The 27,435-nt window shown below is 47.6% G+C and overlaps 3 protein-coding genes across 3 annotated transcripts in view; 2 read left to right on the plus strand and 1 right to left on the minus strand.

Moving 5' to 3' along the window:
* LOC126559641 (A disintegrin and metalloproteinase with thrombospondin motifs 9) overlaps positions 1 to 27,435 on the minus strand; it is a 92,280-nt gene that overhangs the window by 23,470 nt on the left and 41,375 nt on the right. Inside the window, exon 5 of the mRNA XM_050215811.1 lies at positions 11,324 to 11,522. Coding sequence (XP_050071768.1) covers positions 11,324 to 11,522 — 199 coding nt within the window. The remainder of the gene's footprint in view (positions 1 to 11,323; positions 11,523 to 27,435) is intronic.
* On the plus strand, positions 12,255 to 18,844 carry LOC126556605 (vitellogenin-A1-like). Its single transcript, XM_050211946.1, has 3 exons — positions 12,255 to 12,404; positions 12,526 to 17,457; positions 17,523 to 18,844. Exons 1-3 carry the CDS (start codon positions 12,374 to 12,376, stop codon positions 18,719 to 18,721), a joined length of 6,162 nt encoding a protein of 2,053 aa, XP_050067903.1. The 5' UTR covers positions 12,255 to 12,373; the 3' UTR covers positions 18,722 to 18,844.
* LOC126556606 (vitellogenin-A1-like) lies at positions 20,853 to 27,399 on the plus strand. The gene is made up of 3 exons (XM_050211947.1): positions 20,853 to 20,959; positions 21,081 to 26,012; positions 26,078 to 27,399. The coding sequence occupies exons 1-3, from the start codon at positions 20,929 to 20,931 to the stop codon at positions 27,274 to 27,276; spliced, it is 6,162 nt and encodes a 2,053-aa protein (XP_050067904.1). The 5' UTR covers positions 20,853 to 20,928; the 3' UTR covers positions 27,277 to 27,399.

Below are 27,435 nucleotides of genomic sequence, written 5' to 3' on the forward strand. Positions count from 1 at the left end.
ACAACGAAAACAACAAACGACGCTTGTAAAACACCTTTGTTGAAGATATTCGATTGCGATAAGCGCCAATCGGCTCGTAACTACAAGGAACGACAGCATCGTGGCACGTGAACACGGGAGAGCAGGAGGGCGAGCCCCCGTTTTACAGGAAAGCAGTTTCGTTGTACAATTGTTTTACGATGTTGAAATTAATTAAACCATGCTGTGTGCGGCAGACTGCTTGCTGGGCGAGCGCACGACCAACCACTAGAGCAACAATTACTTTCCTATCGCGCCAGTACGGACAGCAAAAGCAATCTCTGTTCGAAATAAATTAATCCATTCTCCCCTCCCCGGCTGTTGCATATCGACAATAGTTTACGACGAGGCATTTCATCTTGTGTACTAGAAGGATCTGAAACACAAACAAGTGAAGGAAAAGCTTGTTACTAGCAACATGCAGCAGACTGAAAATTGCATTACCGTGTTTGCCGAAGCATATGGTATCCGTCAACTGCACTATGGTGGACGCGTTGGGGTCGTGTTGCAGTGAACCTTCCGCTTCTCACGATTCTATTTTACGGGGGTCACAAGAGGCAAAATACCGTAGTCCTTAGCATGGAGGTGGAGAAAAATCCTCAAAATGAGCGCAGGAAATGCTTTTCGACCACTGCTTGATGGTCCTTGACATACATTGATTATCAATGTGTGATCAGATGGCCGAACGATGGTTAATTAAAGACAGGAAATTTGTTTACAAATATGTGTCATAAATCATCGTCGAAATCGAAGTTTTGCCTTTGGCGCTGATATAGCACATCTGGATCAATGGTACGCGAGACACATCCGAATGCTGACGATAACGCTCCTTCAAAAAAAGCTCGTTAACGCTTAATAGTTGCGTCGTCTAATGCGGCTCATAAATTATCACGCGTGGTTTTTACGACGAATCAGGACTAACTGACCAGAAGGCCTAGCCTATTTGATTCGCTAGCCGTTTTGTATTTTCATTTCGTGTCGTGAGAATGGGAACCAATTTTAAATATATTGATTTTATCTCTCCCGATAACACACATGCGTTGTGTTGTCGTCGTCGTCGTCGTCTGCAAAGAAGATGTATCGAAAATTGAGCACAGCTCAGATATCGCTCATGAAATGTCTGCACTAAAGCGAAGCACAATATTCACCTGTTGAGCAGAAAAATATATGCTACATGAATAAATACCGGTTATTTTAATCTTTTTGTCGAAAACGATTCCCAATACACACACAAACATTATGCTAATGAGGGATGATTTGTGTCTCCGAAGCTGTTATAAGTTATAAGAAGTGCAAAATCTTTCATGAAAAAGATCTCTTGATCGTTTTTTTTCTCCTCAAACTATAATAGAGCGTCAGATTAATTATCTACGGTTAAAATTGATCAATAAAAAAGTATCGTCAATTTATTTCTCTTTACACAACTGCTCAAAGCGTTATCCGAAAACCTTCTTGCCCGTTTGTTTTTTTTTTTCAATTCCCGAAACAGATCGGTTTCCGGTAGTTGGCAGAACAAGTTGTGCTGGTTTGTGTCGTGGAGCTTTTTTATGCAAATCAGTCACACGTTCATCGACGGCGCGCACAGCAGACAACTATCCTTGATTTTACAACACTTCTTCACAGGCAGCATCCACCATCGATATGGGCAAGTTTACGAATTTTGCAGACACGACGACGGCGACGACGACAACGGCAGAAAAAAAACAACACCTTGCTTTCCCGTTCGTGGTCTGACTCAGAGCCGGAAGAGTACCATTCGAAGATAAAAAAAAAACGCGAGTGTGAATGATAGTGAAGAATGTTTGGAAGTTGATTGTGGCACCGGGCACAAATAATAACAATAAAAACACGCAACACGACTCGTGCAAATGGGTGCGGTAGTAGGTTTTGGGGATCATGTTGTACACGATCACCGCACCATAAAACTCACGTAAACCGGTGTGAAGGAAATTTAGGCAAACATCACGAGCATTGTGAGGAGTTGATGAAAAAAGGAAGTGTCCCAATGGTTGAAAAAAAAACAAACAGTAACATAAAATAAATAACACAAAATATCACATAAACTGCATCGTAAAGGGGCGATTTTATTGAGCCACAGAGTTGAGTGGGTTTTTGGGTAGGTTTTTGCAAGGGAAGTTATTGCCGACATGAGACATGAGTGCGAAAATTGTTTTTTGGTTTGTATTCTGTACTGCACAAGAATTCACTTTCGATTCCACTGTCTGTCTACTTACGTTAGTCTAGGCAATGGTAGCATTGTGTGGAACAATGCAACAGCCAATTTGTTCTATGCAACACTGGTGTGCCATTTAGTGTTCTGAGGTATTCTAACAGAAAGATCATTATTCAATGCCAGCCATCCTTTGTTCAGAATCACGTGACCGAGGTTTTTGACTGTGTCCCGCACGGTAAGCAAACTGTGTCACCAAAAGTTCAGCCATTTTTTTGTGTAGCGTGGAAATTGTGTCACCATGTCACCATGGGACGGTTCAGGGTGGCGTACACAGTCGACAACTTCAAACCGAAAATAGTAAATGATGTGCGATTCAAACACACCAGCGTAGGATGCAGCAGCCCCATGTGGTAAATGGGGTTTATGTTGCTGTACACGAATGGTGGTGTTGTGTGCATTTCATCTTCAGTGTGCAATGCAGTTTGCTAGCGTTTTTGACGGGTGGTTGAAATCACTTTTGCCTCTCGGGTGCTACTTTACATAGCATGAGGATGGTTGAGTAGGAAGATCAGTGATGCATGATTTGTGTTTGCCCTGATCTCTTTTTATGTGCAGTGCTGTAATTTATGTAAAGATGTAAGTACAACCTAACCGCCCGGCTGGCATGGGCAGGAGTAAAACAATCTATGCAGATTACAACCGTAAATTTGTTGTGTCGGAGGTGTGAAGGATTGTTGATTGATGTTCGCTCATTTACAAGTAAATTAGAAATTTTGCCTGTACAAGTTTGCTCCGTTAAAGGGAACAGGACATAATTAAATTATTCATATTCTCTTACCACATTCTTCAAGTGATTAGCATCACGACGAATGCCAAAAAAACTGTGTTTGAAAAAATGTGTTTCAGTTTATTACAAACCCCTATCTCACACAGACAAAGTGGCACGTTGCTAACAAAAGTAGACTTCAAAACAACACCTGCTCCTCGGTAGCAATCCAGCTTGCAATCTATGAGTCAGTTAGGTTAGATTTCCGATTTGTTTCAGGTACGCTCGGTACGTTGTTTACATTGGGAGCGGTCAACAACTTGTTCTCCCGTTTATTGGTTTCCCAAGCAGAAGGCAAACACTATCAGCCGAGCAGAGAGTTGTTGTTGATTCAGAGAAGCTAAACCACTGACGACGGTGAATTTTAAATGACAGTATGGAATGTTTTTTTTTTGTTGTTGTTAGGTTGTTGTCAACGGTTTCGACGGCTGCCAGATTCTCGGGCAGATCAGAAGCCGTCAACCGTCGTCAGCTGAGACAAGTCGGTCTACTCTGTGACGCGCTTCCTGGGTGCACTTGGTGAGACAGCAGCAGCGGCAAAGCAGTGAAGAACGATAGGAACAAATAATGCGAATCATCATGGAACGACCTTGCGAGAAATTACGCAATCATCACGGAAGCGTGAATGGGGACATTTATCTCCATTCAGCGGATGGGTTTTGTTTGCGGGTGTTGTTAGTGATACTTGTGTGCTAAAAGCGTAAAGGAGACGGTCCGATTCGGTTTCTTGCTAGCTAGATTTAATCACATTTATTTCGCTGAGGATATAGAGTTAAGCAAAAAAGCAAAGATGATTCACAAAAATGGGACCAATAAATGGTGAGTTTTTAATTTTTCTTCTCGCCATGTTACTTTGTCATGAGTCCCGTGTTCATGCGGGAAGAGCATCATATTGTACATCATTAATCTTGATTACCGAAAGAGTTCATGAACTTGACCCACGATGAGTGTATCGATTGCACGAAAAGTCTTTGGTCGGTTGGTGACAGTTTCGACAGATAATTTAGGGGTGGGATCGATGATCAGTTAAATGACCACCTTGTTTGTGGATCGTGCTTCGGAGGGTTGAAAAAGTGCCAAAAGGGTTTATATTATTAAAATGTACAAATTAAAACCTAACATAACCTATTAAATGTGATCATTCCAGACTGCTACCCATAGCCAGTAAAATTCATGGTTACAGCACCATCGATCCCTTTTGGCATGTGTTTATGATGTATATTTCTTTCCACATTCCGTAATCCCGAATGTACATAATGTAAGGTAAAGCAACAGCACTATAAATAATTGAACAGAACAGTTAAAAACCAAAATAGCTCTATTTTGCTATACAAGCACTACACAATAAACAAAAATGCTAGAATTCTAGTAAAAAAATTCGATGATTTTTTTTTGCAACAATTGTACAAGCTGCATCTCATCCCCGGATCATCTATTTATGAAGCCCCAACCGCGCGAAAGGCTGAATCGTGCTGAAACAATTTGGTCTATCGCTAGCACGTGCCCTTCTCACCCGTGCTTGATGGAGATGTTGTGCCGTGTCAGCTGGCATTCGGCGGGCGGCTTTTTAGCTTTTATCCCTTTTTATCCTTCCCATACCCCCAACACCCACCAACCCGGCTCGAGCTCGTTTGCTGCCCCGTTTATCGCAATCCTGAACCGTCGATCATTCGGGGCTACCATTTGACGACTGTTCGATCAATCATCGAATTCGTAGAAACCAGTTTAGTATGGTGCGTTCTTGTTTTCATCATTCCCCTGTTTCGTGCGTTCGTTAGCAGCCGAAAGGGTTGCCGAAAAGTTGCCTAGCTATACTGCCCGATGCTCCGCATACAACGTTCAATCCGTCGTCTACCGGAGTGGTTGTTTATTGGGCGAGTGTACGTTTTTTTTCTCTCATTTAGTTTTTTTGTTTGTGCATCACCGCACACGACCCAGCATCGGGTGGAAATGGGTGTGATTCGCTTAAACTAGGAAGAAGAAACTCTCAGTAAAGTTGGCAAAAAAAAAATCACACACATAAGGAGCTTCCAAGAAGGAAAACAGGAACCCGAAAGAAACCTCGAAAACTGTTGTTACACGTCAGTCAACGATTTTAGCAGGCAATTTACATAATTAGATTTCATGTTTCACCCTAACGACAGCCATCACATTCGGGTTGCGGTAAAGGATCGTTGCTGATCGTGCTGGAAGTGGCTGGCAGGCCGTACAGACATGTCGTGAATGAAATTCCTTACAAGGTGTAGCCCGGTGTTTTTCGGTGCCCAGCTCATCACGGAAGGAACGTAGGTCATCCATACACGATTCAACCAGATTCTCCATGCAGGGTAACAGGTGATGGTTGTAGGATCGAGAATTTCAAAAATGTATAAAATTAATTTTTAACACGTTCTTGCATCGACACGTCTATTCGACAGCATGACAACACAACCGATCTGTTGGATTGATCTTTGGTTCTTTTCGGTGTACGTGCGAGATGTTTAGAGGCGTTCCATCGGCTTCAGATGGAGCATAAAATTCATCGTCACCCAGCTACAGTATCAGTATCGACACAATCGATCGGAATAACAAATGACGCTTAGCTTTATCATCAATTAGCGAGGCAAGATTTAATAATCGATCGATGAATTATGTACTGATAGGTTTTATGTTTAAGCTCACTGCGTTTGATTCATAGCCTTCTCCTTCTGGTCGTGCAGGTGCCGATGAAACTCATACAATTTTCGATAGGGAGTCCTACATTCGTGGCTAAACGCTTGCGCAAAACACGCCAGAGTCTTCTCCACACCACCAGCGTGGAGGGAAGGTTTTGCCCTTTGGTCGAGTTGAGGGGGGGGGGGGGAGAGATATTGCGCCGAAGGGCCCGCGTGTTGGCGTCGGATGACGGCTGGCGGCTGATAATCATCAGCGAAGCGCATCGCAGGTGGCAAACGTGCGGCAAAGCCCTTCGAGCAGGTTTATTTAATCAACCTTAACATTTATGGCCTATCAACAGTGTGATCGTGAAGCGGCGATCGTGTGCGGACTCGGTTCTGTTGCTCTCAAAAAAACAAAAAAAAAAACGGGGTTGGGTCTTCCGAAGCCCTCGCGCGACCGTTGCCCAACAGTTAGCAACTGCTAGCCGGCCCATGCATGCTGATCGCTAGCGAAGGTCAGCTTTCGGGAGAAGACATCTTCATGCGCTCATCCGCTGAACCGTCCCGGAATACCCCGAGATCGGCGGCGATTTCGATTGTTTGACTTATCATCTATCGGTGGGTTCGGTGAACGACCATCAGTGTTAACCAGATGCGAACACATGTGCGTTGTTGGATCCTCGTGTAGATGCGTAGGATCCATCCACAAGGCTATAAGAGAGTGATGTGTACAAAAAAAAAGTGACGCGCATTTGATACGCTCCGCGTACACGCGCTGCTATGCTCTCTGCCCAATTGGATCGAACATAGCGCAATTTGTTTGCTTATCAATTTCTGTCGCTCTTGTCACGTTCAAGCGTTCCCACCACACATGCACCGTTTACACTAGGTCCCCTTGCTTATGCTGGCTCCCAGTATCCAGCGAAGTATGGTAAAGTGATCAATTTTTGTGTGATTGACAAGCATAACTAAACGCCCCTCGTGCTGGTTTGCATGGGCGCTGTAGAAATAGATGAATCCATAATAGACGTGCATGATGCGGATCGACGATGTTACGCATAGAAGTGTCATATCATAGCGCGTTCTGGGTTAAGTGAGGTGAGGATTGTGCCATTTTTAAATATAGGCAAATATCTAGAAAATTGTAAGATCACCGATCGTATCGCGATGAGTCAATCGTTTCACCCTGGAGATCAATGCACGGATTGATCAGCAAACAAAATCAATTCATTTTGGTTGATATTTGCTGAAGCTATTGACCTGTGAGACGTTCGATACATTAACTTTAACTTGCATAATATCAATTGACCATAGGGTGTTTGGTTAAAATTCATTTATAATGTTTGTGTTCGCTTAATCTGAAAAAATGGTGACAGATTTTATCAATTCTGGGATTTTGAAGTTTGTTTATTCAGATCAATCGACTGATGGTAATAGTTGCCAACTATGATACAAATACAATAATTTAAAGCAAACAGCAAATACTGAAGGCAAAACCTCGCCGGCGAAATTACATGAATCATAGACCCATTCATGGTTCGAGGGTGGATGGAGAATATTTATTTCCTTATTATTTGTCCCGTGTTCAAGCTTACGCACCTTTTTCTGCGATGTGGGCGAAAGTGAAGGTAGACGACTTCCTGCATGGATGAAAACAGTTCTTTCCATTCATTACTAGTCCCAACGGGTGGATATGATAAAATGCATGTTTCGTACCATCAACAACAGCGACATTTAGCATGCAAATTATGCAACGCGTCCCTGAAGGTACTGCCGCGAAAACCTACACAGGCGATACACTTCTCGAACGCATGCAATGGTTGAGGATACAAAATACACCAACAGCCAGTAGAACATCCAAAGGACGTAATATACCTTCATTCACAATGGATCCAATCTATTTGGATGGAAAATGGCGTATGATTAGGTTTCACGATCACGCGATTTTCTACGGCAAGGCCATGCCCGTCCATTATTGTCCCTCGGGGTACATTCTTCCTCAGCATCTTCTGCCATTGAACTGAAAGGCATGAATGAAAGCACGACTCAGCACGCTTCTGCTGCACGAGACATGTACGTGGGCTTCGTGATTGCCTAACAATACGCACCTCCACAGTGGGTACATTTAATCTTTTTATGCAAATATGCCGCCAGCATGTCTGGATAACTACGAGGTAGCTCTCGTTGATTGAAGAGAAAAAGGGTTTGTGTTTAATAAATCAGAAATGCACCTGGGTAGAGTAGATGCAGATACAGACTCTTCACGCCATCTTAGTGGCTAGGACAATGGTAACGAGGAATGATTCATTTGTGTATAATAGACACACATATATACTGTTTATGAGAATAAAATCGTAATAGGCCGTATTGCTTACAATAACTTAAAAATAAGATAATCCTTTCATCTTTTCTGGGAGACATTTCCTTCTCCGAGCCGTGAAAGGGCACCATATCCCGGGTGTGCAAGGTTGATAATACGAAGCTTTACTAAAAATAATTCTATATTATAAGCACATATATTAAACATTAAAGTTTTGGTGTTTGTAGCGTCTTGCGATTTGCTTGCAGTGAGTGAATTTGTTCTTATAGGTTATTTATTATTTATTCATAATTTATTTTTGCATCGCACGGAAAGGTTACACGATCGCGAACATCGATGCACGTTGACTTGATTGTGAAGATGAATGAAGATGGTAAGAAAAGGATAGAAGACAAATCGCAATCATCCCCCGAGATACTGTGTTGATTAAGTTGTTCAGGTACGATTTTTCTACGAACGAACTACAACATCCCGTTACACCTCTGGGTGAGTGTATTCAGACAGGGAACTATTCCGGAACCCTCTGCGCCGGATGCCGCAGGATGCCTGTTTTGTGCTTATCGATCGATTATCTGTATCATCTATTAAGTGCACAAAACGGGAGGGGTGACGCATTGCATACAGAGGTTGCACACCCTTGAGGGATCGAAATTAAAAAATAAGCATAAATTGGTTGCGTTCGATCATGTCGCTGATAATCTGAAGCCATGTAATGAAACGCCTCGCCCAGCACCAACGTCTCGACGGTTCGGCAAACTGTGTTGCGGTTCATACGCCTCAAACCACAGATTACTACGGCTGATACGTAGGGCCGGAGTGAATAGTGAGGCAGGGACAGAAAAGGGCAGGGCAAAGAGAGGGCGTGCTTAGCTTAATTATGATAACTACTATTTCACTGCCGGGCGAAACGTCTAGCTTAGCCAGCTATCACCGCTATGAAGGCAGCTCTAGCAAGGAAGGAAGCGCTCGTTAAGGCAACAATGTTGCGTATTAGTGCAAGCATCAGTTGAGGGAAAATAGAAAACGAAATGTGATATATTGGATGAACAAATACCGATCACAACAGTGAGGGCTGAGCTGCAGTTTATTGGAAGAATTGAAGGAAATAAAGGCTCAAAATTTATCCATAGCTTTTGTTTTCTCCTGACAATCTCTAACAAAAAAAAAAAAATAATTGAACATCTCGTTTAAGAGAAATATAAATGCTCTTCTAACCGACAGTAATAAAACTGAATTTGTTCCAACTATCGTTATGCGAGCGATGGCCATGACCTTGCCGCGAGAATTGATGTGATAGCGTAGTACGATTCGTACCACTGACATCATCGATCTGCTTTTATCGTAAATTAGCGCGTGGGTCAAATCGAGTCGAGCAGTAAATATGGAAGCCGGTTACCGCATACGAACGTACGTACTTATAAGCCCAGGGTCACGATCAAGAATCTCTATTTTAAAATTTGCGAGTTTGTGAACACTCACTCAATCACTCGCCAGAAATCGGGCGTTTAATGGGTAAACATTTAGGCGTGCCTTAAAGCAAGCATTACCCGTGGCGCACAAGGAAGGTGGAAGGATTCCGAAGCACTGAAGATGTGGTGGAAAATATCACGATTTTAGAACTACATGTAGTGTTACCGATGTTGAATGTTTGGTAAACACGTAACCGGTCGGCAAGGCAAATGTACTGGTAAGTGCTGACTACTCGCTAGCCGCAGTAGAGATGCTGCTACCGACACGATGATGAGGATGATGCTGGTGATAGTAACGTAAACAAGGCATTCCAAGCAGTCCAGGTACATTCCGAACGATACGCTACGGAGCGAGTGAGTAACGCTTGCCCAAATCTTACGATTCCTTTGTCAAAAGCAAGGGCGAGCCTTTGTGGGCGAGGAGATGTGGTGGAGTTGAAATTCCACCAGAAATCCAAACATACGTCGAACGCCCCCAGTGTGCATGGAACTACAGCACCCGGCAACACAGCTCGGCGTCTATAAGAAATTGATCAACCGATCGAATGATCGGTAAAGGTGATACAAACTAATGAGTTCGTATCGTATGTTGTGATAGGTTTGACCACGCACTGGCACTACTTGCAATCCTTTATTACGTGCTGTCTGTGCGTCACCGTTGGGCTGGATAAATGAGTTTGTGATACAGACGCGACTGCGCCACATTCTCGATCGAACTGAACGGAATAATGTCAAGCATGATTGGAATAAACGTTAGTGAACGCGCGGTAAGCGGCTTGTCAGAATTTTGTAATGCATACTCATCCACAAAGTGGGCTGGCGAGAGTTGCATAATATGCTATGCCGGTCGGTACTCGCCCTGAACAAACTACTCCTGGCTGTGGCTCGAGGGGGATAGTGGTCAGCAGCTAGCTAGTTTAGAAGACTACAGCTGCCAGACTGAAGCGATACTTCGCCACCCGTGTGTCGCACGACGGCCAAACGCCAATAATTCACGGTATCGATGTCCAATTCGACAGACAGCGCGATTTATTACTTCCAACAGGCCAATACACACAAAATAATGAAAAGTCCCGGCGTTCTTTTCTATTCTGCGCTACAACTCCTATCGATGAACACGTGCCGAATGGGACAAGACGTTTACGGGCCATTGAATTGGGCACAAAGATTGTATGCGCATCATGGTGCCGAGCCTTTTCTAGCATAGTATTAGTCACAAACCATCTCGAACGTTTAAGATAATAAGAGATCATGAACGTGCCTTTTCAAACACATGCATACATACATTCGTACATGCATGCACAACTTTATTCCAGGCAAGTCTTCAACCCTGAAAGGACCGCATACGATTAAAAGAAATGAGGTACAAATGAAAACGCTACGTTTATAGAGCATCAAAACTTCTGAAGGGGTTTCAATACTTTTTGGCATATCGTGCATGATCTATTCTACAGGTTTTAAAAATATTTTTAAAAAATGCTGTGGTATCTACAACCGGACATTGGTGAAGATATATTTTTTAAGAGTTATTTTCCGGTAAATGGTAAAAGTAATTTATCGAATATAATGAGCTGTAAACCAGCGTAAACTGTAGAAACAAACTACGGGAGGACGGTCCGGATAGGATTTAAACCCCGATACAGCCCGGTAGACTGTCATCGTTGTCGTCCTACCACCGGACAACCCCTTAAAAGTTTTTAGATAATAATTTCAATAAAAAAAATGCTTTAAGGCAGTCTAAACTAACTGAAGAAGGACAAACCGGACAGATGACCAATTAAAAATCAAAATTACCATGGCTAAGCAACAAAGCATCTGGTAGATTTAATTAGAGGATTCTCATAACATACTCTATAAGAGTATAAAGAGGGGACTACTTACCCGTTTCATGATCTGTCCGTACAGCACAATCCTCCGCCGGTGTGTTCGATCCATCGAACAATGTTCGCCCATCGTTCCCGGGACTCGTTTTATCCGCCATAAGCCGTTGGATACGGTGTAGAATGTTTGCGTCGCTGCTTGACACGTTCTTCGTTGGCTCGATAAAAAAGGAGGCGTTAGTGATCTTAATGTGCCCGTGCTGCGAATGACAAACGAGAAAATGGTGGAAAGTTCGTTAAAAAAAGATAATATATTTTGAAGTACACGATCGTAAAAGGAAATTAACATGGGAACGCAATCTTCAGATAGTGTTAAAGCAGTTGTTGAGATTGTAACTTGCAGTTCAACGATAACAACAGGACATGACAGCATAACACCTACGACAACACTGCTTTTTGCAAAAGTAGTGTAGTACAAAATAGCATCTCAAAATCTGAATATACCTCATGGGTAAGGGGAGTTAAAAAGTCCCCATTTTAAAACCGTTTGTTTGAAATAAAACATTTTTCTGGTGATAAACCATCGAATCATGTACACTTGAACAATCCAAACCTGAGAACTATAGAATTTTTTTGACACTCAAGACTGTTTGGAAGAATACATAAAAGCCGATGAAGTACAATTGAAAACAAAAAAAGTTGAAGTCAGAAAAGATATCAAAAGAAAGATATTGCTTACACAAAAGAATAGCGAGCATAATATGATAAGAAGATTCATAAAACAGAATCACTTGATCCTGGTACCACTAGCTCTAATTCATTGAAAAACTGTAGGAAGATTCCACAATATACCACCATTTTACAATTTGCTACATAAGCATACGGATTAAACTGATAAGCATCAGACAGTAAACATGTGAGCAGTAAAAATTACTCAATCGTGCAACACAGCGGTCAATAAACTAATCGTCGTAGACGAATAGATTCGATGATAGCAAGATCGTGGGATCAGCAAAATTGTCTTATAAAAGGTAATCTTGTGCCCACCAGAAGGCACATTCGAGCTTTGGAGTGCAATCAAAGCATCCGGGCATCTGAGAACAACCGAACCATGATCGCGAAGTTACTTCTCCTCACGTTTGGTAAGTGATCTTAGTCCTCGTTTGCTCCGGCATTCAAAGGATGCATCCAGTGTTTCCGTGAATTAGGTGTGCAGCATTACTAATCTATGTGTGTGTGTGCGTGTTGAATTTTGTTTTACAGTGGGGTTGTGTACGGCGTACCAGTACTCGTACGAGTATGAGTTCCCCTACTCCCGCCCGTTCAACAAGACGGGCTTCGAGTTCGGCGCTTGGGAGCCGAACCGGGAGTACGTGTACAACGTGACGACGAAAACCATGACCGCTCTGCCGGACCTCGAGGACTACTGGACCGGCATTGTGACGCACGGCTACTTGGTGATCCGTCCCAAGGATCACAACTATGTCGTCGCCTACATTGACCGTCCGATGTACGCCGCGTTCAACGAGTATCTGCCCCGCGGATACCGCACTGAACTGGCGCATTTCAACCTGAAATGGCAGCCGATGCCGTTCAGCTCGAAGCCCTTCGGTATCTACTACAACAAGGGAGCCGTCAAGGGTTTCTACGTTGAGAAGACCGTTCCCAACCACGAAGTGAACATGCTCAAGGGCTGGGTCAGCCAGCTGCAGCTGGACACCCAGGGAGCGTACGTGATCAAGTCCGAGTTCAACCAGTTCCCGGAGAACAACACCCTCACCGGAGTGTACAAGACCATGGAACCATCGGTGACCGGCGAATGTGAAACTCTGTACGACGTTAACCCCGTCCCGGAATACCACTTCCAGTCCCACAAGGAATGGGTTCCTCAGCCCCAGTGGCTCGAGGAAGACCAGCACGTCTTCCATGTCGTCAAGTCCCGCAACTTTGATCATTGCGAGCAGCGCATGGGCTTCCACTTTGGCTTCAGCGGATTCAGCGACTTCAAGCCGAACACCAACCAGATGGGCAACATCATGTCCAAGTCGGAGGTGACCCAGATGTATATGACCGGAAACTGGTACAACTACACCATCCAGTCGGTGTCCACCGTCAACAAGGTTGTCGTCAGCCCCTCTCTGGTTAACAGCCAGAAGGCCATGGTCTACGCTCAGGTCAACATGACTCTCAACGAAATCAAGCCCTTCGAGAAGTACCCCGAAGGTCCGGCTGACGATCGCCAGGTGTTTGTCGACCTGGTGTACAGCTACAACATGGCTCACGATAAGAAAAACTTCGTTCGTCCGGCCAACGAGACCGATGACTCGTCCTCGTCCTCGTCCTCGGATTCCTCCAGCGATTCGTCCAGCTCTTCGGACTCGAGCTCTAGCTCGGAGGAAGAGCATGAAAACTTCAAGATCAGCCCTGCTGAGCAGTACAAGAAGCAGATGAAGGAAGTCGAACACCGTGGAAACCGCAACCGTCGTGATCTGAATGCCTTCAAGGAAAAGCAGTACTACGAAGCGTACCAGCGCGATCAGCATCGCCTGCACAAGCAAAACAACACCTCGTCTGATTCGTCCAGCTCTGACGATTCCAGCAGCTCCTCGTCTAGCTCGTCGTCCGATGAGTCTGATGAGCATGATTTTTACAGCTCTTCCGAGTCGGACTCTGACTCCCTGAGCAGCGAGGAGGACTTCTATCAGCCGATCCCGGAGAGCATGAAGGAAGCCCCCCAGACTCCTTTCCTTCCCTACTTCACCGGATACAAGGGATACAGCGTCCAGTACGCTCGTAACGTTGATGCCTCCCGCTACGCTTACAAGCTGGCGTACGAGATTGCTGACGAACTGCAGGAAATGTCCCAGGTCCCCAAGTCGAACACGCTGAACAAGTTCACCATTTTGGCCCGTGTTCTGCGCACCATGCACTACCAAGACATCTACGATGTTTGCCAGAAGCTGTTCGTCTCGCAAAAGGAGCGCGAGGAAGGCAGCAACCACAGTGAGTCGTTCGCTAAGAAGTGTGACGCTTGGAACACTTTCCGCGATGCTTTGGCCCAGGCCGGTACCCCGCCCGCATTCAAGGTGATCAAGGAATTGATCGAAGAGAAGAAACTGCGTGGTGATGAAGCCGCCAGCGTCATCGCTACTCTGCCCAAGACCATCCGCTACCCGACCGAGACCGTTATGCACGAGTACTTCCTGCTGGTGACGTCCAACGCCGTCCAGCACCAGGAGTACCTGAACACGACGGCTATGATTTCCTTCTGTGACTTCCTGAACCGCGCCCAGGTCAACAACCGCTCTGCCTACAACTACTACCCCGTGCACAGCTTCGGCCGTTTGGCTGACGCCGACTACAAGATCGTTGCTCACAAGGTCGTGCCGTGGTTCGCGCATCAGCTGCGTGAAGCCGTCAAGGCTGGTGACAGCGTTAAGGTGCAGGTGTACATCCGCTGTCTGGGACATTTGGGCCACCCTGAAATCCTGAACGTGTTCGAGCCGTACCTGGAGGGCAAGATCCCAGTGACCCACTTCCAGCGTTTGGCTTTCATTGTCGCCCTGGACCGTCTGGTCGAGAACTACCCTCGTCTGGCCCGTTCTGTGCTGTTCAAGGTGTACCAGAACACCGGAGATGCCCATGAGGTGCGTTGTGCCGCAGTCTACCTGTTGGTCCGCACGAAGCCCCCGGTATACATGCTCCAGCGCATGGCTGAGCAGACCCACTACGATCCGAGCACATACGTGCGCGCCGCCGTCAAGACCGCCCTGGAGAGTGCTTCTGAAGCCGATGAGTTCGATGACGACTACGAGTTCTCGCAGAACGCCCAGGCCGCCATCAAGCACCTGAACCCGCGTGACTTTAGCCTGCAGTACTCGGGAACTTACCTGCGCGACTTTGCCTTCAAGGAACTTGAGCTTTCGTACCGCATGTACTTCTCCCAGATCGCTGCCGATGACCACTACGTCCCGAGCGGATTCTTCTTCCATCTGCGCAAGAACATGGGTGGTCTGAAGCGTTTCTCGACCTTCTACTACCTGGTCTCGAGCATGGAGACGTTCTTCGATCTGCTCGACAAGCAATACGACAGCTACAACAAGCACCAGGAGTACAAGTCTAGCGACTACTACTACAAGTACTACAAGCAGTACCCGTCCCTCTTCAAGGACTACTTCAGCCAGTACAGCAAGAACCACAAGTACCAGAACGACTACTACGAGCAGTTCGGAAACAAGAACCAGGAGGAGTTCCAGAAGTGGTCCACCACCCGCATTGCCAAGCTGCTGAACATCGACCCCGAGGAGGCTGAAGAGCTGGAGGGTCAGTTCATGTTCCAGATCTTCAACGGTGAGCGCTTCTTCGCCTTCAACAACCAGACCATCGAGCAGTTCCCGAGCCTTGTCAAGAAGTACTTCGAAGACTTCGAAGATGGTTTTGCGTACAACGTGACCAAGTTCTACCAGCAGAACGTTGTCACCATGGCCTTCCCGTTGGCCACCGGTCTGCCTTTCACCTACAGCCTGAAGACCCCGACTCTGATGAAATTCGAGTTCGAGGCCACCGCCACCACCCACCCGAGCATCTACAAGACCCCGACCGGCTATCCGGAGAAGGAGTACGACGATTTCATCCATCTGCCGCGTTGGTTCAACGGATCGGCCGATGTGAACATGGCCTACTCTCGCTTGGTTGATGCCAAGGTTGGCTTCATCACGCCCTTCGACCACCAGCGTTACGTCGCCGGATACCAGAAGAAGTTCCAGGGATACCTGCCGTTCAGCTTCGACTTTGGCTTCGACTTTGAGAACAACGACTTTGAAGTGAACGTGCAGCCGCTGGAACCCAAGAAGGATGCCCTTCTCTTCCACATGAGCTCGTGGCCGTACACCGGATACAAGGACATCACCGATCTGCGCCCGATGGCCGAGCAGCCGAGCGTGCATATCCTGCACGATCGCGCCCAGACCACCAAGTCGTTCGAGACTTCGTTCGGCCATGAGCTGACCGGTGTTGCTCTGCGATTCCAGGCCAAATACGACAAGGACTTCATCGACTATGCCTACCTGATGAAGCACATTGAACAGCACGACTACTGGTCCGCGCTGGTCTATCCGTTCGCTTCGGAGACTTACCACTACCATCAACTGAACCTGTACTACGATGCTCAGCGTACCAGCGTGAAGAATGTGAAGTTTGTGCTGCAGCACAAGCAGGCCGACTACGACCAGGACTTCCAGACCGCCGAAGCAAAACACCCGAAGGGTCGCCACGGATACTCTGGATACTACAATGAGTTCAACTACGCCCAACCCTTCGTATACTACGCCGGAAGCCAGCGCCGCCAGGAGCAGTTCATGCGCAATGCCGGTGCCGGTATTCGTAACAGCGACGTGAATGTCTTCGATTTCGGTGTCGTGTTTGAGGGCAAGCAGCAGAAGGCCGAGTTCGTGTTCACCACCGCCTACGCCGACAGCCCGGTCGACGAGAAGGAGCGTCTGCTGATGTTCCTTTCCTTCAGCCCGTACGTCTCGTCGAGCGCCTTCTACCAGTTCATTCCGTTCTCTGGCAAGCAGTTCCAGATGTGCTTCTCGGCCACCAACCAGTACCCGAACATGCCCAAGCTCAACTTCCTGAACGTCCTGAACTTCGACAAGATTGGAAGCATGAACTGGGAGCTCGCATACGGCGAGAAGTGCCAGGGAGGATCACATATCTCGATGAAGGGTAAGCTGATCCAGTCTGAACCCTACCGCCACTTCCTGCGCATCTCTGAGGCTGGCCAGCGCTGCAAGCAGCAGATGGACCAGGGCTACTTCCAACTGCCCGCGTGCCAAAACGCAACTCGCCAGGCTGGCTACTTCGACCAGTACTCGTTCAACTTTGAGTACAAGGATGTCTCCAACTATGCCAAGAACATGACCTACCAATTCTTCGACTACGCCCGTTACTTCACTTTCCCGTACTGGAGCGAGGACTACTTCTTCCAGGGCAAGCACAACCAGTTCCAGATTGACTTCCAGCTGGCCCCGTACTTCGACTATTACAACGCTTCCTTCTACGGAACCGATCGTAGCTTTGCTATCCAGAACTACCCGATCGAAAGCGAGTACGCCCGTTACTTCTTCTCCATCCACCCAGACTTCGATTACTACGAGCGCATGTTCAACTACGCATACCGCGGAAACTACCACCGTAAGTCTGCCGTATGCGCAATGCATTGCAATAGATTACTAATGAACATTTTTCTTTCTCTCCAGCGTCTTGCGTTGTGTCGAACAAATTCGTCAACACCTTCGATGGAAAGACCTACGACTACGAGCTTGGCAACTGCTGGCATGTTGTGCTGCACACCGTCAAGCCCGACTACTACTTCTACGCTCAGGACTCGCACTTCATGAACTCGGACTACGAATACAACTGGAAGAACGGATTCGGCGAGGACGAACAGATCACCATTCTGGCGCGTCATGGCGACAACAACCAACTCTTCCTGAAGGCCATCCTTGGACAGTACAAGCAGAACGACTACAACATCGATATCATCCCGCAAGGACATGAGCTCCCGACGGTCTACATCAACGGCAAGCCCCAGCAGATCCACGAAAAGTACGCCGTCGAAATGTACACCAACGATGATGGTGGCGATCAACCGCTGATCCGCGTGTACGCCCTCCCTGGCAACGAGCTGGAGATTAGCTTCCGCGACGACGACATCAAGATCGTGTTCGACGGATACCGTGCCCGCTTCTTCGCCGACCAGTCGTACTTCAACAACTTTGTCGGTCTTTGCGGTACCAACAACGGCGAGGGAGAGGACGACTTCATCACTCCCGACCAGTGCGTCATGCGCAAACCCGAATACTTTGCCGCCTCGTACGCGCTCGCTGGAATGAACTGCAGCGGCCCGGCTCAGGCCTACTTCACCGAGTACCACCAGAAGGCGGAGCAGCACTGTGTGAAGCCCCAGTACTACTTCGGCAATGTCATCAGCGAGCAGGAAGCTGGACGTCAGCGTTACAACTACTACTACAAGGACTTTGACTTTTCGGACTCGTCCTCGTCGGAGTCGTCCTCGTCGTCGTCTTCGTCGGAGTCGGACGAATCTAACGATTCCAACTCGTCGTCCTCGGAGGAACAGAAGCCGAACCGTGAGCACTTCTTCGAGAAGCAGCAGTACACCGAGAAGGAATGCCCCGTGAAACATCAGGCCCAGTACGTCGAGCAGGGCGATAAGATCTGCTTCACCAGCCGTCCGCTCCCGACCTGCGCCTCTCAGTGCAAGGCTGTCGAGAAGGTTCCCAAGTACGTCGAGGTCCACTGCCGTGACGTTACCGATTCCGTTGCCCAGCTGTACAAGCAGCAGATCCGCAAGGGAGTCAACCCGGACATGAGCAACAAGTCGGTCACCAAGACCGTCAAGTTCTTCTTGCCCAAGAAGTGCGTGCACGTCTACTAGAAAACCAAACCCGATTCGAACAACTAAACAAAATGAACCATTTGCGAACACATGCATTCAGAAAATGTACGAAAAAAATGGAGGAGTATTTATAATAAAATGAGCATTTGCAGTAAAAAATAATTGGATAGTTGTCTGTATGATTTCTGCACGTTTCTTAGTCATTACACTAAGGCTAAGTGAGACTAAGTCTTTGCAATGATGCCGGCCTATCGCACCACTGGTATGAAATCCTTTTTCCAGCTACAAGTAAATAAAGGAAGTCAGAAATGTAAAAAATGTACCATCTGTAAGAATACGGTGATAAGAAAATTTTTTTTTTCATTACAATGGCATGGGATGATTCAATCTTTAACCTTTCTTTATACGGGGTAAAGATCCTGTTTGTTTGTGTCGTTGGAAAGGTATGGATGGGATTTGAAATAATGCTGCTAGATAAAAATTCCACCTTTGGGATTGATGTCGATATCCGGTTTGAACAACAATTGAAAAACTACAATATAGTCGGATGTTGTAGGTTACATCGGCTGATGTTTATAAGAATAGTAAATATAAAATAGTAAATAAAGCCATTATGATACATTGCTTAGGTTGCCAATTATTGCACACTATGTAGAAAATTGCTAAATGTCTTATTGTTTAGTGAATATTAATAACCAACATAGGTTTTTTCTTGAAAAAATAAAGATTTCTGCTGTAGATGCATATATTATACTCAAAATCAAAACCCTTTGCCGAAATTTTAAATGCCAATGAAAGTATTTACTTTGGCACCGAATCAAAACAAATGGGTTTCTAAGCTCAAACAGTTAAGAATCCTGTATTACAAAATAAGGAAACAAACAATTAAGTAAATTATTACGATTAGATAACATAAGTAGCAATACGGCCTGGCCGTCCCTTATGAATAATTAAAAAAAAGATAACATAAAAAGTGATTTAGTAACATTATAGTGACTAGTGAACAGTTGACTACCTGTTCAATATTTGGATAAAAAAAAAGTTCATCGATCCCTGCTATTGCCCAAACCAACATCTTGTTTTCACCGTGTAAAAATATTTAACAGTTTCACTAGCAGTGGTAGAAGATTTTTTCTGAACAGCAGCTGATGAATAATTTCTGCTGATCTTGCGGAATTTCGTGTTGAACACATCACCCATGAACCATGGACACACATATAACGAAAACGCGTTTCATACTACCCAAAATACTGTTCGAGAGAAAAACACTCAGCTCAGCTCAAGCTCATTGCACCACTTCGGTTACCGTCCAAGAACCAAAAAATACATGGAAGAGGCACAGCAAAAATGCGTTGCTGCTGTTAGACTTAAAGGAATAATACATGGTCCAAGTTTCACGCTGTTCCAAAATCAACTATAAAATTTCGCCGTGAATCTAAACGGTTAAATAAGTTCCACCGAATACCAATACTGTTCCAAAACTTCAGGAGGGACTTAATTTAGTAAAATGGACCCAATACCTGGAGCCTTATGGATTCCCCATCACAAAACACGCTTGAATTTCTTAAGAATCCCCGAATCCATTCAAATACAGGGAGGCGCTATCCAACTACATGGTACTGATGTTCTAATACGTCGTTCCAACATATTTTAATAGGTCATTAAGCCAATAAGAGAGATAGACAGATAGAGAAATGTTTAAGGTTAATTTGTTTGTAAAGATACTCGCTCTAAAAATCAAATGGCTTAAGAATGCTTTAGGAAAATGGGTTATCAGTAACAAATGCATACATTTAAACAACATGTACCAAGCAACTAATTGTGCTTCATTGGTGAAAAATAAAATGCAACACAAAGAATGGGCTTAAGGAATTATCAATTAAAAACAATTTCTTACACAAAGGCAAGATCATGAAAAAGATCCCATTGATCCTGGTACCACTAGCTCTAATTCATTGAAAAACTGTAGGAAGATTCCACAATATACCACCATTTTACAATTTGCTACACAAGCATACGGATTAAACTGATAAGCATCAGACAGTAAACATGTGAGCAGTAAAAATTACTCAATCGTGCAACACAGCGGTCAATAAACTAATCGTCGTAGACGAATAGATTCGATGATAGCAAGATCGTGGGATCAGCAAAATTGTCTTATAAAAGGTAATCTTGTGCCCACCAGAAGGCACATTCGAGCTTTGGAGTGCAATCAAAGCATTCGGGCATCTGAGAACAACCGAACCATGATCGCGAAGTTACTTCTCCTCACGTTTGGTAAGTGATCTTAGTCCTCGTTTGCTCCGGCATTCAAAGGATGCATCCAGTGTTTCCGTGAATTAGGTGTGCAGCATTACTAATCTATGTGTGTGTGTGCGTGTTGAATTTTGTTTTACAGTGGGGTTGTGTACGGCGTACCAGTACTCGTACGAGTATGAGTTCCCCTACTCCCGCCCGTTCAACAAGACGGGCTTCGAGTTCGGCGCTTGGGAGCCGAACCGGGAGTACGTGTACAACGTGACGACGAAAACCATGACCGCTCTGCCGGACCTCGAGGACTACTGGACTGGCATTGTGACGCACGGCTACTTGGTGATCCGTCCCAAGGATCACAACTATGTCGTCGCCTACATTGACCGTCCGATGTACGCCGCGTTCAACGAGTATCTGCCCCGCGGATACCGCACTGAACTGGCGCATTTCAACCTGAAATGGCAGCCGATGCCGTTCAGCTCGAAGCCCTTCGGTATCTACTACAACAAGGGAGCCGTCAAGGGTTTCTACGTTGAGAAGACCGTTCCCAACCACGAAGTGAACATGCTCAAGGGCTGGGTCAGCCAGCTGCAGCTGGACACCCAGGGAGCGTACGTGATCAAGTCCGAGTTCAACCAGTTCCCGGAGAACAACACCCTCACCGGAGTGTACAAGACCATGGAACCATCGGTGACCGGCGAATGTGAAACTCTGTACGACGTTAACCCCGTCCCGGAATACCACTTCCAGTCCCACAAGGAATGGGTTCCTCAGCCCCAGTGGCTCGAGGAAGACCAGCACGTCTTCCATGTCGTCAAGTCCCGCAACTTTGATCATTGCGAGCAGCGCATGGGCTTCCACTTTGGCTTCAGCGGATTCAGCGACTTCAAGCCGAACACCAACCAGATGGGCAACATCATGTCCAAGTCGGAGGTGACCCAGATGTATATGACCGGAAACTGGTACAACTACACCATCCAGTCGGTGTCCACCGTCAACAAGGTTGTCGTCAGCCCCTCTCTGGTTAACAGCCAGAAGGCCATGGTCTACGCTCAGGTCAACATGACTCTCAACGAAATCAAGCCCTTCGAGAAGTACCCCGAAGGTCCGGCTGACGATCGCCAGGTGTTTGTCGACCTGGTGTACAGCTACAACATGGCTCACGATAAGAAAAACTTCGTTCGTCCGGCCAACGAGACCGATGACTCGTCCTCGTCCTCGTCCTCGGATTCCTCCAGCGATTCGTCCAGCTCTTCGGACTCGAGCTCTAGCTCGGAGGAAGAGCATGAAAACTTCAAGATCAGCCCTGCTGAGCAGTACAAGAAGCAGATGAAGGAAGTCGAACACCGTGGAAACCGCAACCGTCGTGATCTGAATGCCTTCAAGGAAAAGCAGTACTACGAAGCGTACCAGCGCGATCAGCATCGCCTGCACAAGCAAAACAACACCTCGTCTGATTCGTCCAGCTCTGACGATTCCAGCAGCTCCTCGTCTAGCTCGTCGTCCGATGAGTCTGATGAGCATGATTTTTACAGCTCTTCCGAGTCGGACTCTGACTCCCTGAGCAGCGAGGAGGACTTCTATCAGCCGATCCCGGAGAGCATGAAGGAAGCCCCCCAGACTCCTTTCCTTCCCTACTTCACCGGATACAAGGGATACAGCGTCCAGTACGCTCGTAACGTTGATGCCTCCCGCTACGCTTACAAGCTGGCGTACGAGATTGCTGACGAACTGCAGGAAATGTCCCAGGTCCCCAAGTCGAACACGCTGAACAAGTTCACCATTTTGGCCCGTGTTCTGCGCACCATGCACTACCAAGACATCTACGATGTTTGCCAGAAGCTGTTCGTCTCGCAAAAGGAGCGCGAGGAAGGCAGCAACCACAGTGAGTCGTTCGCTAAGAAGTGTGACGCTTGGAACACTTTCCGCGATGCTTTGGCCCAGGCCGGTACCCCGCCCGTATTCAAGGTGATCAAGGAATTGATCGAAGAGAAGAAACTGCGTGGTGATGAAGCCGCCAGCGTCATCGCTACTCTGCCCAAGACCATCCGCTACCCGACCGAGACCGTTATGCACGAGTACTTCCTGCTGGTGACGTCCAACGCCGTCCAGCACCAGGAGTACCTGAACACGACGGCTATGATTTCCTTCTGTGACTTCCTGAACCGCGCCCAGGTCAACAACCGCTCTGCCTACAACTACTACCCCGTGCACAGCTTCGGCCGTTTGGCTGACGCCGACTACAAGATCGTTGCTCACAAGGTCGTGCCGTGGTTCGCGCATCAGCTGCGTGAAGCCGTCAAGGCTGGTGACAGCGTTAAGGTGCAGGTGTACATCCGCTGTCTGGGACATTTGGGCCACCCTGAAATCCTGAACGTGTTCGAGCCGTACCTGGAGGGCAAGATCCCAGTGACCCACTTCCAGCGTTTGGCTTTCATTGTCGCCCTGGACCGTCTGGTCGAGAACTACCCTCGTCTGGCCCGTTCTGTGCTGTTCAAGGTGTACCAGAACACCGGAGATGCCCATGAGGTGCGTTGTGCCGCAGTCTACCTGTTGGTCCGCACGAAGCCCCCGGTATACATGCTCCAGCGCATGGCTGAGCAGACCCACTACGATCCGAGCACATACGTGCGCGCCGCCGTCAAGACCGCCCTGGAGAGTGCTTCTGAAGCCGATGAGTTCGATGACGACTACGAGTTCTCGCAGAACGCCCAGGCCGCCATCAAGCACCTGAACCCGCGTGACTTTAGCCTGCAGTACTCGGGAACTTACCTGCGCGACTTTGCCTTCAAGGAACTTGAGCTTTCGTACCGCATGTACTTCTCCCAGATCGCTGCCGATGACCACTACGTCCCGAGCGGATTCTTCTTCCATCTGCGCAAGAACATGGGTGGTCTGAAGCGTTTCTCGACCTTCTACTACCTGGTCTCGAGCATGGAGACGTTCTTCGATCTGCTCGACAAGCAATACGACAGCTACAACAAGCACCAGGAGTACAAGTCTAGCGACTACTACTACAAGTACTACAAGCAGTACCCGTCCCTCTTCAAGGACTACTTCAGCCAGTACAGCAAGAACCACAAGTACCAGAACGACTACTACGAGCAGTTCGGAAACAAGAACCAGGAGGAGTTCCAGAAGTGGTCCACCACCCGCATTGCCAAGCTGCTGAACATCGACCCCGAGGAGGCTGAAGAGCTGGAGGGTCAGTTCATGTTCCAGATCTTCAACGGTGAGCGCTTCTTCGCCTTCAACAACCAGACCATCGAGCAGTTCCCGAGCCTTGTCAAGAAGTACTTCGAAGACTTCGAAGATGGTTTTGCGTACAACGTGACCAAGTTCTACCAGCAGAACGTTGTCACCATGGCCTTCCCGTTGGCCACCGGTCTGCCTTTCACCTACAGCCTGAAGACCCCGACTCTGATGAAATTCGAGTTCGAGGCCACCGCCACCACCCACCCGAGCATCTACAAGACCCCGACCGGCTATCCGGAGAAGGAGTACGACGATTTCATCCATCTGCCGCGTTGGTTCAACGGATCGGCCGATGTGAACATGGCCTACTCTCGCTTGGTTGATGCCAAGGTTGGCTTCATCACGCCCTTCGACCACCAGCGTTACGTCGCCGGATACCAGAAGAAGTTCCAGGGATACCTGCCGTTCAGCTTCGACTTTGGCTTCGACTTTGAGAACAACGACTTTGAAGTGAACGTGCAGCCGCTGGAACCCAAGAAGGATGCCCTTCTCTTCCACATGAGCTCGTGGCCGTACACCGGATACAAGGACATCACCGATCTGCGCCCGATAGCCGAGCAGCCGAGCGTGCATATCCTGCACGATCGCGCCCAGACCACCAAGTCGTTCGAGACTTCGTTCGGCCATGAGCTGACCGGTGTTGCTCTGCGATTCCAGGCCAAATACGACAAGGACTTCATCGACTATGCCTACCTGATGAAGCACATTGAACAGCACGACTACTGGTCCGCGCTGGTCTATCCGTTCGCTTCGGAGACTTACCACTACCATCAACTGAACCTGTACTACGATGCTCAGCGTACCAGCGTGAAGAATGTGAAGTTTGTGCTGCAGCACAAGCAGGCCGACTACGACCAGGACTTCCAGACCGCCGAAGCAAAACACCCGAAGGGTCGCCACGGATACTCTGGATACTACAATGAGTTCAACTACGCCCAACCCTTCGTATACTACGCCGGAAGCCAGCGCCGCCAGGAGCAGTTCATGCGCAATGCCGGTGCCGGTATTCGTAACAGCGACGTGAATGTCTTCGATTTCGGTGTCGTGTTTGAGGGCAAGCAGCAGAAGGCCGAGTTCGTGTTCACCACCGCCTACGCCGACAGCCCGGTCGACGAGAAGGAGCGTCTGCTGATGTTCCTTTCCTTCAGCCCGTACGTCTCGTCGAGCGCCTTCTACCAGTTCATTCCGTTCTCTGGCAAGCAGTTCCAGATGTGCTTCTCGGCCACCAACCAGTACCCGAACATGCCCAAGCTCAACTTCCTGAACGTCCTGAACTTCGACAAGATTGGAAGCATGAACTGGGAGCTCGCATACGGCGAGAAGTGCCAGGGAGGATCACATATCTCGATGAAGGGTAAGCTGATCCAGTCTGAACCCTACCGCCACTTCCTGCGCATCTCTGAGGCTGGCCAGCGCTGCAAGCAGCAGATGGACCAGGGCTACTTCCAACTGCCCGCGTGCCAAAACGCAACTCGCCAGGCTGGCTACTTCGACCAGTACTCGTTCAACTTTGAGTACAAGGATGTCTCCAACTATGCCAAGAACATGACCTACCAATTCTTCGACTACGCCCGTTACTTCACTTTCCCGTACTGGAGCGAGGACTACTTCTTCCAGGGCAAGCACAACCAGTTCCAGATTGACTTCCAGCTGGCCCCGTACTTCGACTATTACAACGCTTCCTTCTACGGAACCGATCGTAGCTTTGCTATCCAGAACTACCCGATCGAAAGCGAGTACGCCCGTTACTTCTTCTCCATCCACCCAGACTTCGATTACTACGAGCGCATGTTCAACTACGCATACCGCGGAAACTACCACCGTAAGTCTGCCGTATGCGCAATGCATTGCAATAGATTACTAATGAACATTTTTCTTTCTCTCCAGCGTCTTGCGTTGTGTCGAACAAATTCGTCAACACCTTCGATGGAAAGACCTACGACTACGAGCTTGGCAACTGCTGGCATGTTGTGCTGCACACCGTCAAGCCCGACTACTACTTCTACGCTCAGGACTCGCACTTCATGAACTCGGACTACGAATACAACTGGAAGAACGGATTCGGCGAGGACGAACAGATCACCATTCTGGCGCGTCATGGCGACAACAACCAACTCTTCCTGAAGGCCATCCTTGGACAGTACAAGCAGAACGACTACAACATCGATATCATCCCGCAAGGACATGAGCTCCCGACGGTCTACATCAACGGCAAGCCCCAGCAGATCCACGAAAAGTACGCCGTCGAAATGTACACCAACGATGATGGTGGCGATCAACCGCTGATCCGCGTGTACGCCCTCCCTGGCAACGAGCTGGAGATTAGCTTCCGCGACGACGACATCAAGATCGTGTTCGACGGATACCGTGCCCGCTTCTTCGCCGACCAGTCGTACTTCAACAACTTTGTCGGTCTTTGCGGTACCAACAACGGCGAGGGAGAGGACGACTTCATCACTCCCGACCAGTGCGTCATGCGCAAACCCGAATACTTTGCCGCCTCGTACGCGCTCGCTGGAATGAACTGCAGCGGCCCGGCTCAGGCCTACTTCACCGAGTACCACCAGAAGGCGGAGCAGCACTGTGTGAAGCCCCAGTACTACTTCGGCAATGTCATCAGCGAGCAGGAAGCTGGACGTCAGCGTTACAACTACTACTACAAGGACTTTGACTTTTCGGACTCGTCCTCGTCGGAGTCGTCCTCGTCGTCGTCTTCGTCGGAGTCGGACGAATCTAACGATTCCAACTCGTCGTCCTCGGAGGAACAGAAGCCGAACCGTGAGCACTTCTTCGAGAAGCAGCAGTACACCGAGAAGGAATGCCCCGTGAAACATCAGGCCCAGTACGTCGAGCAGGGCGATAAGATCTGCTTCACCAGCCGTCCGCTCCCGACCTGCGCCTCTCAGTGCAAGGCTGTCGAGAAGGTTCCCAAGTACGTCGATGTCCACTGCCGTGACGTTACCGATTCCGTTGCCCAGCTGTACAAGCAGCAGATCCGCAAGGGAGTCAACCCGGACATGAGCAACAAGTCGGTCACCAAGACCGTCAAGTTCTTCTTGCCCAAGAAGTGCGTGCACGTCTACTAGAAAACCAAACCCGATTCGAACAACTAAACAAAATGAACCATTTGCGAACACATGCATTCAGAAAATGTACGAAAAAAATGGAGGAGTATTTATAATAAAATGAGCATTTGCAGTAAAAAATAATTGGATAGTTGTCTGTATGATTTCTGCACGTTTCTT

The sequence above is a fragment of the Anopheles maculipalpis genome, chromosome 2RL (genome assembly GCF_943734695.1).
Source record: "Anopheles maculipalpis chromosome 2RL, idAnoMacuDA_375_x, whole genome shotgun sequence".
NCBI lineage: Eukaryota > Metazoa > Arthropoda > Insecta > Diptera > Culicidae > Anopheles > Anopheles maculipalpis.

Bases quoted from the DNA above. Each gene is read 5' to 3' on its own strand.
- LOC126556606 (XM_050211947.1), top strand. From the start codon at position 20,929: ATGATCGCGAAGTTACTTCTCCTCACGTTTG. The intron at 20,960-21,080 runs GTAAGTGATCTT...TTTGTTTTACAG, and splicing joins GTTACTTCTCCTCACGTTTG to TGGGGTTGTGTACGGCGTAC. The intron at 26,013-26,077 runs GTAAGTCTGCCG...CTTTCTCTCCAG, and splicing joins ATACCGCGGAAACTACCACC to CGTCTTGCGTTGTGTCGAAC.
- LOC126556605 (XM_050211946.1), top strand. From the start codon at position 12,374: ATGATCGCGAAGTTACTTCTCCTCACGTTTG. The intron at 12,405-12,525 runs GTAAGTGATCTT...TTTGTTTTACAG, and splicing joins GTTACTTCTCCTCACGTTTG to TGGGGTTGTGTACGGCGTAC. The intron at 17,458-17,522 runs GTAAGTCTGCCG...CTTTCTCTCCAG, and splicing joins ATACCGCGGAAACTACCACC to CGTCTTGCGTTGTGTCGAAC.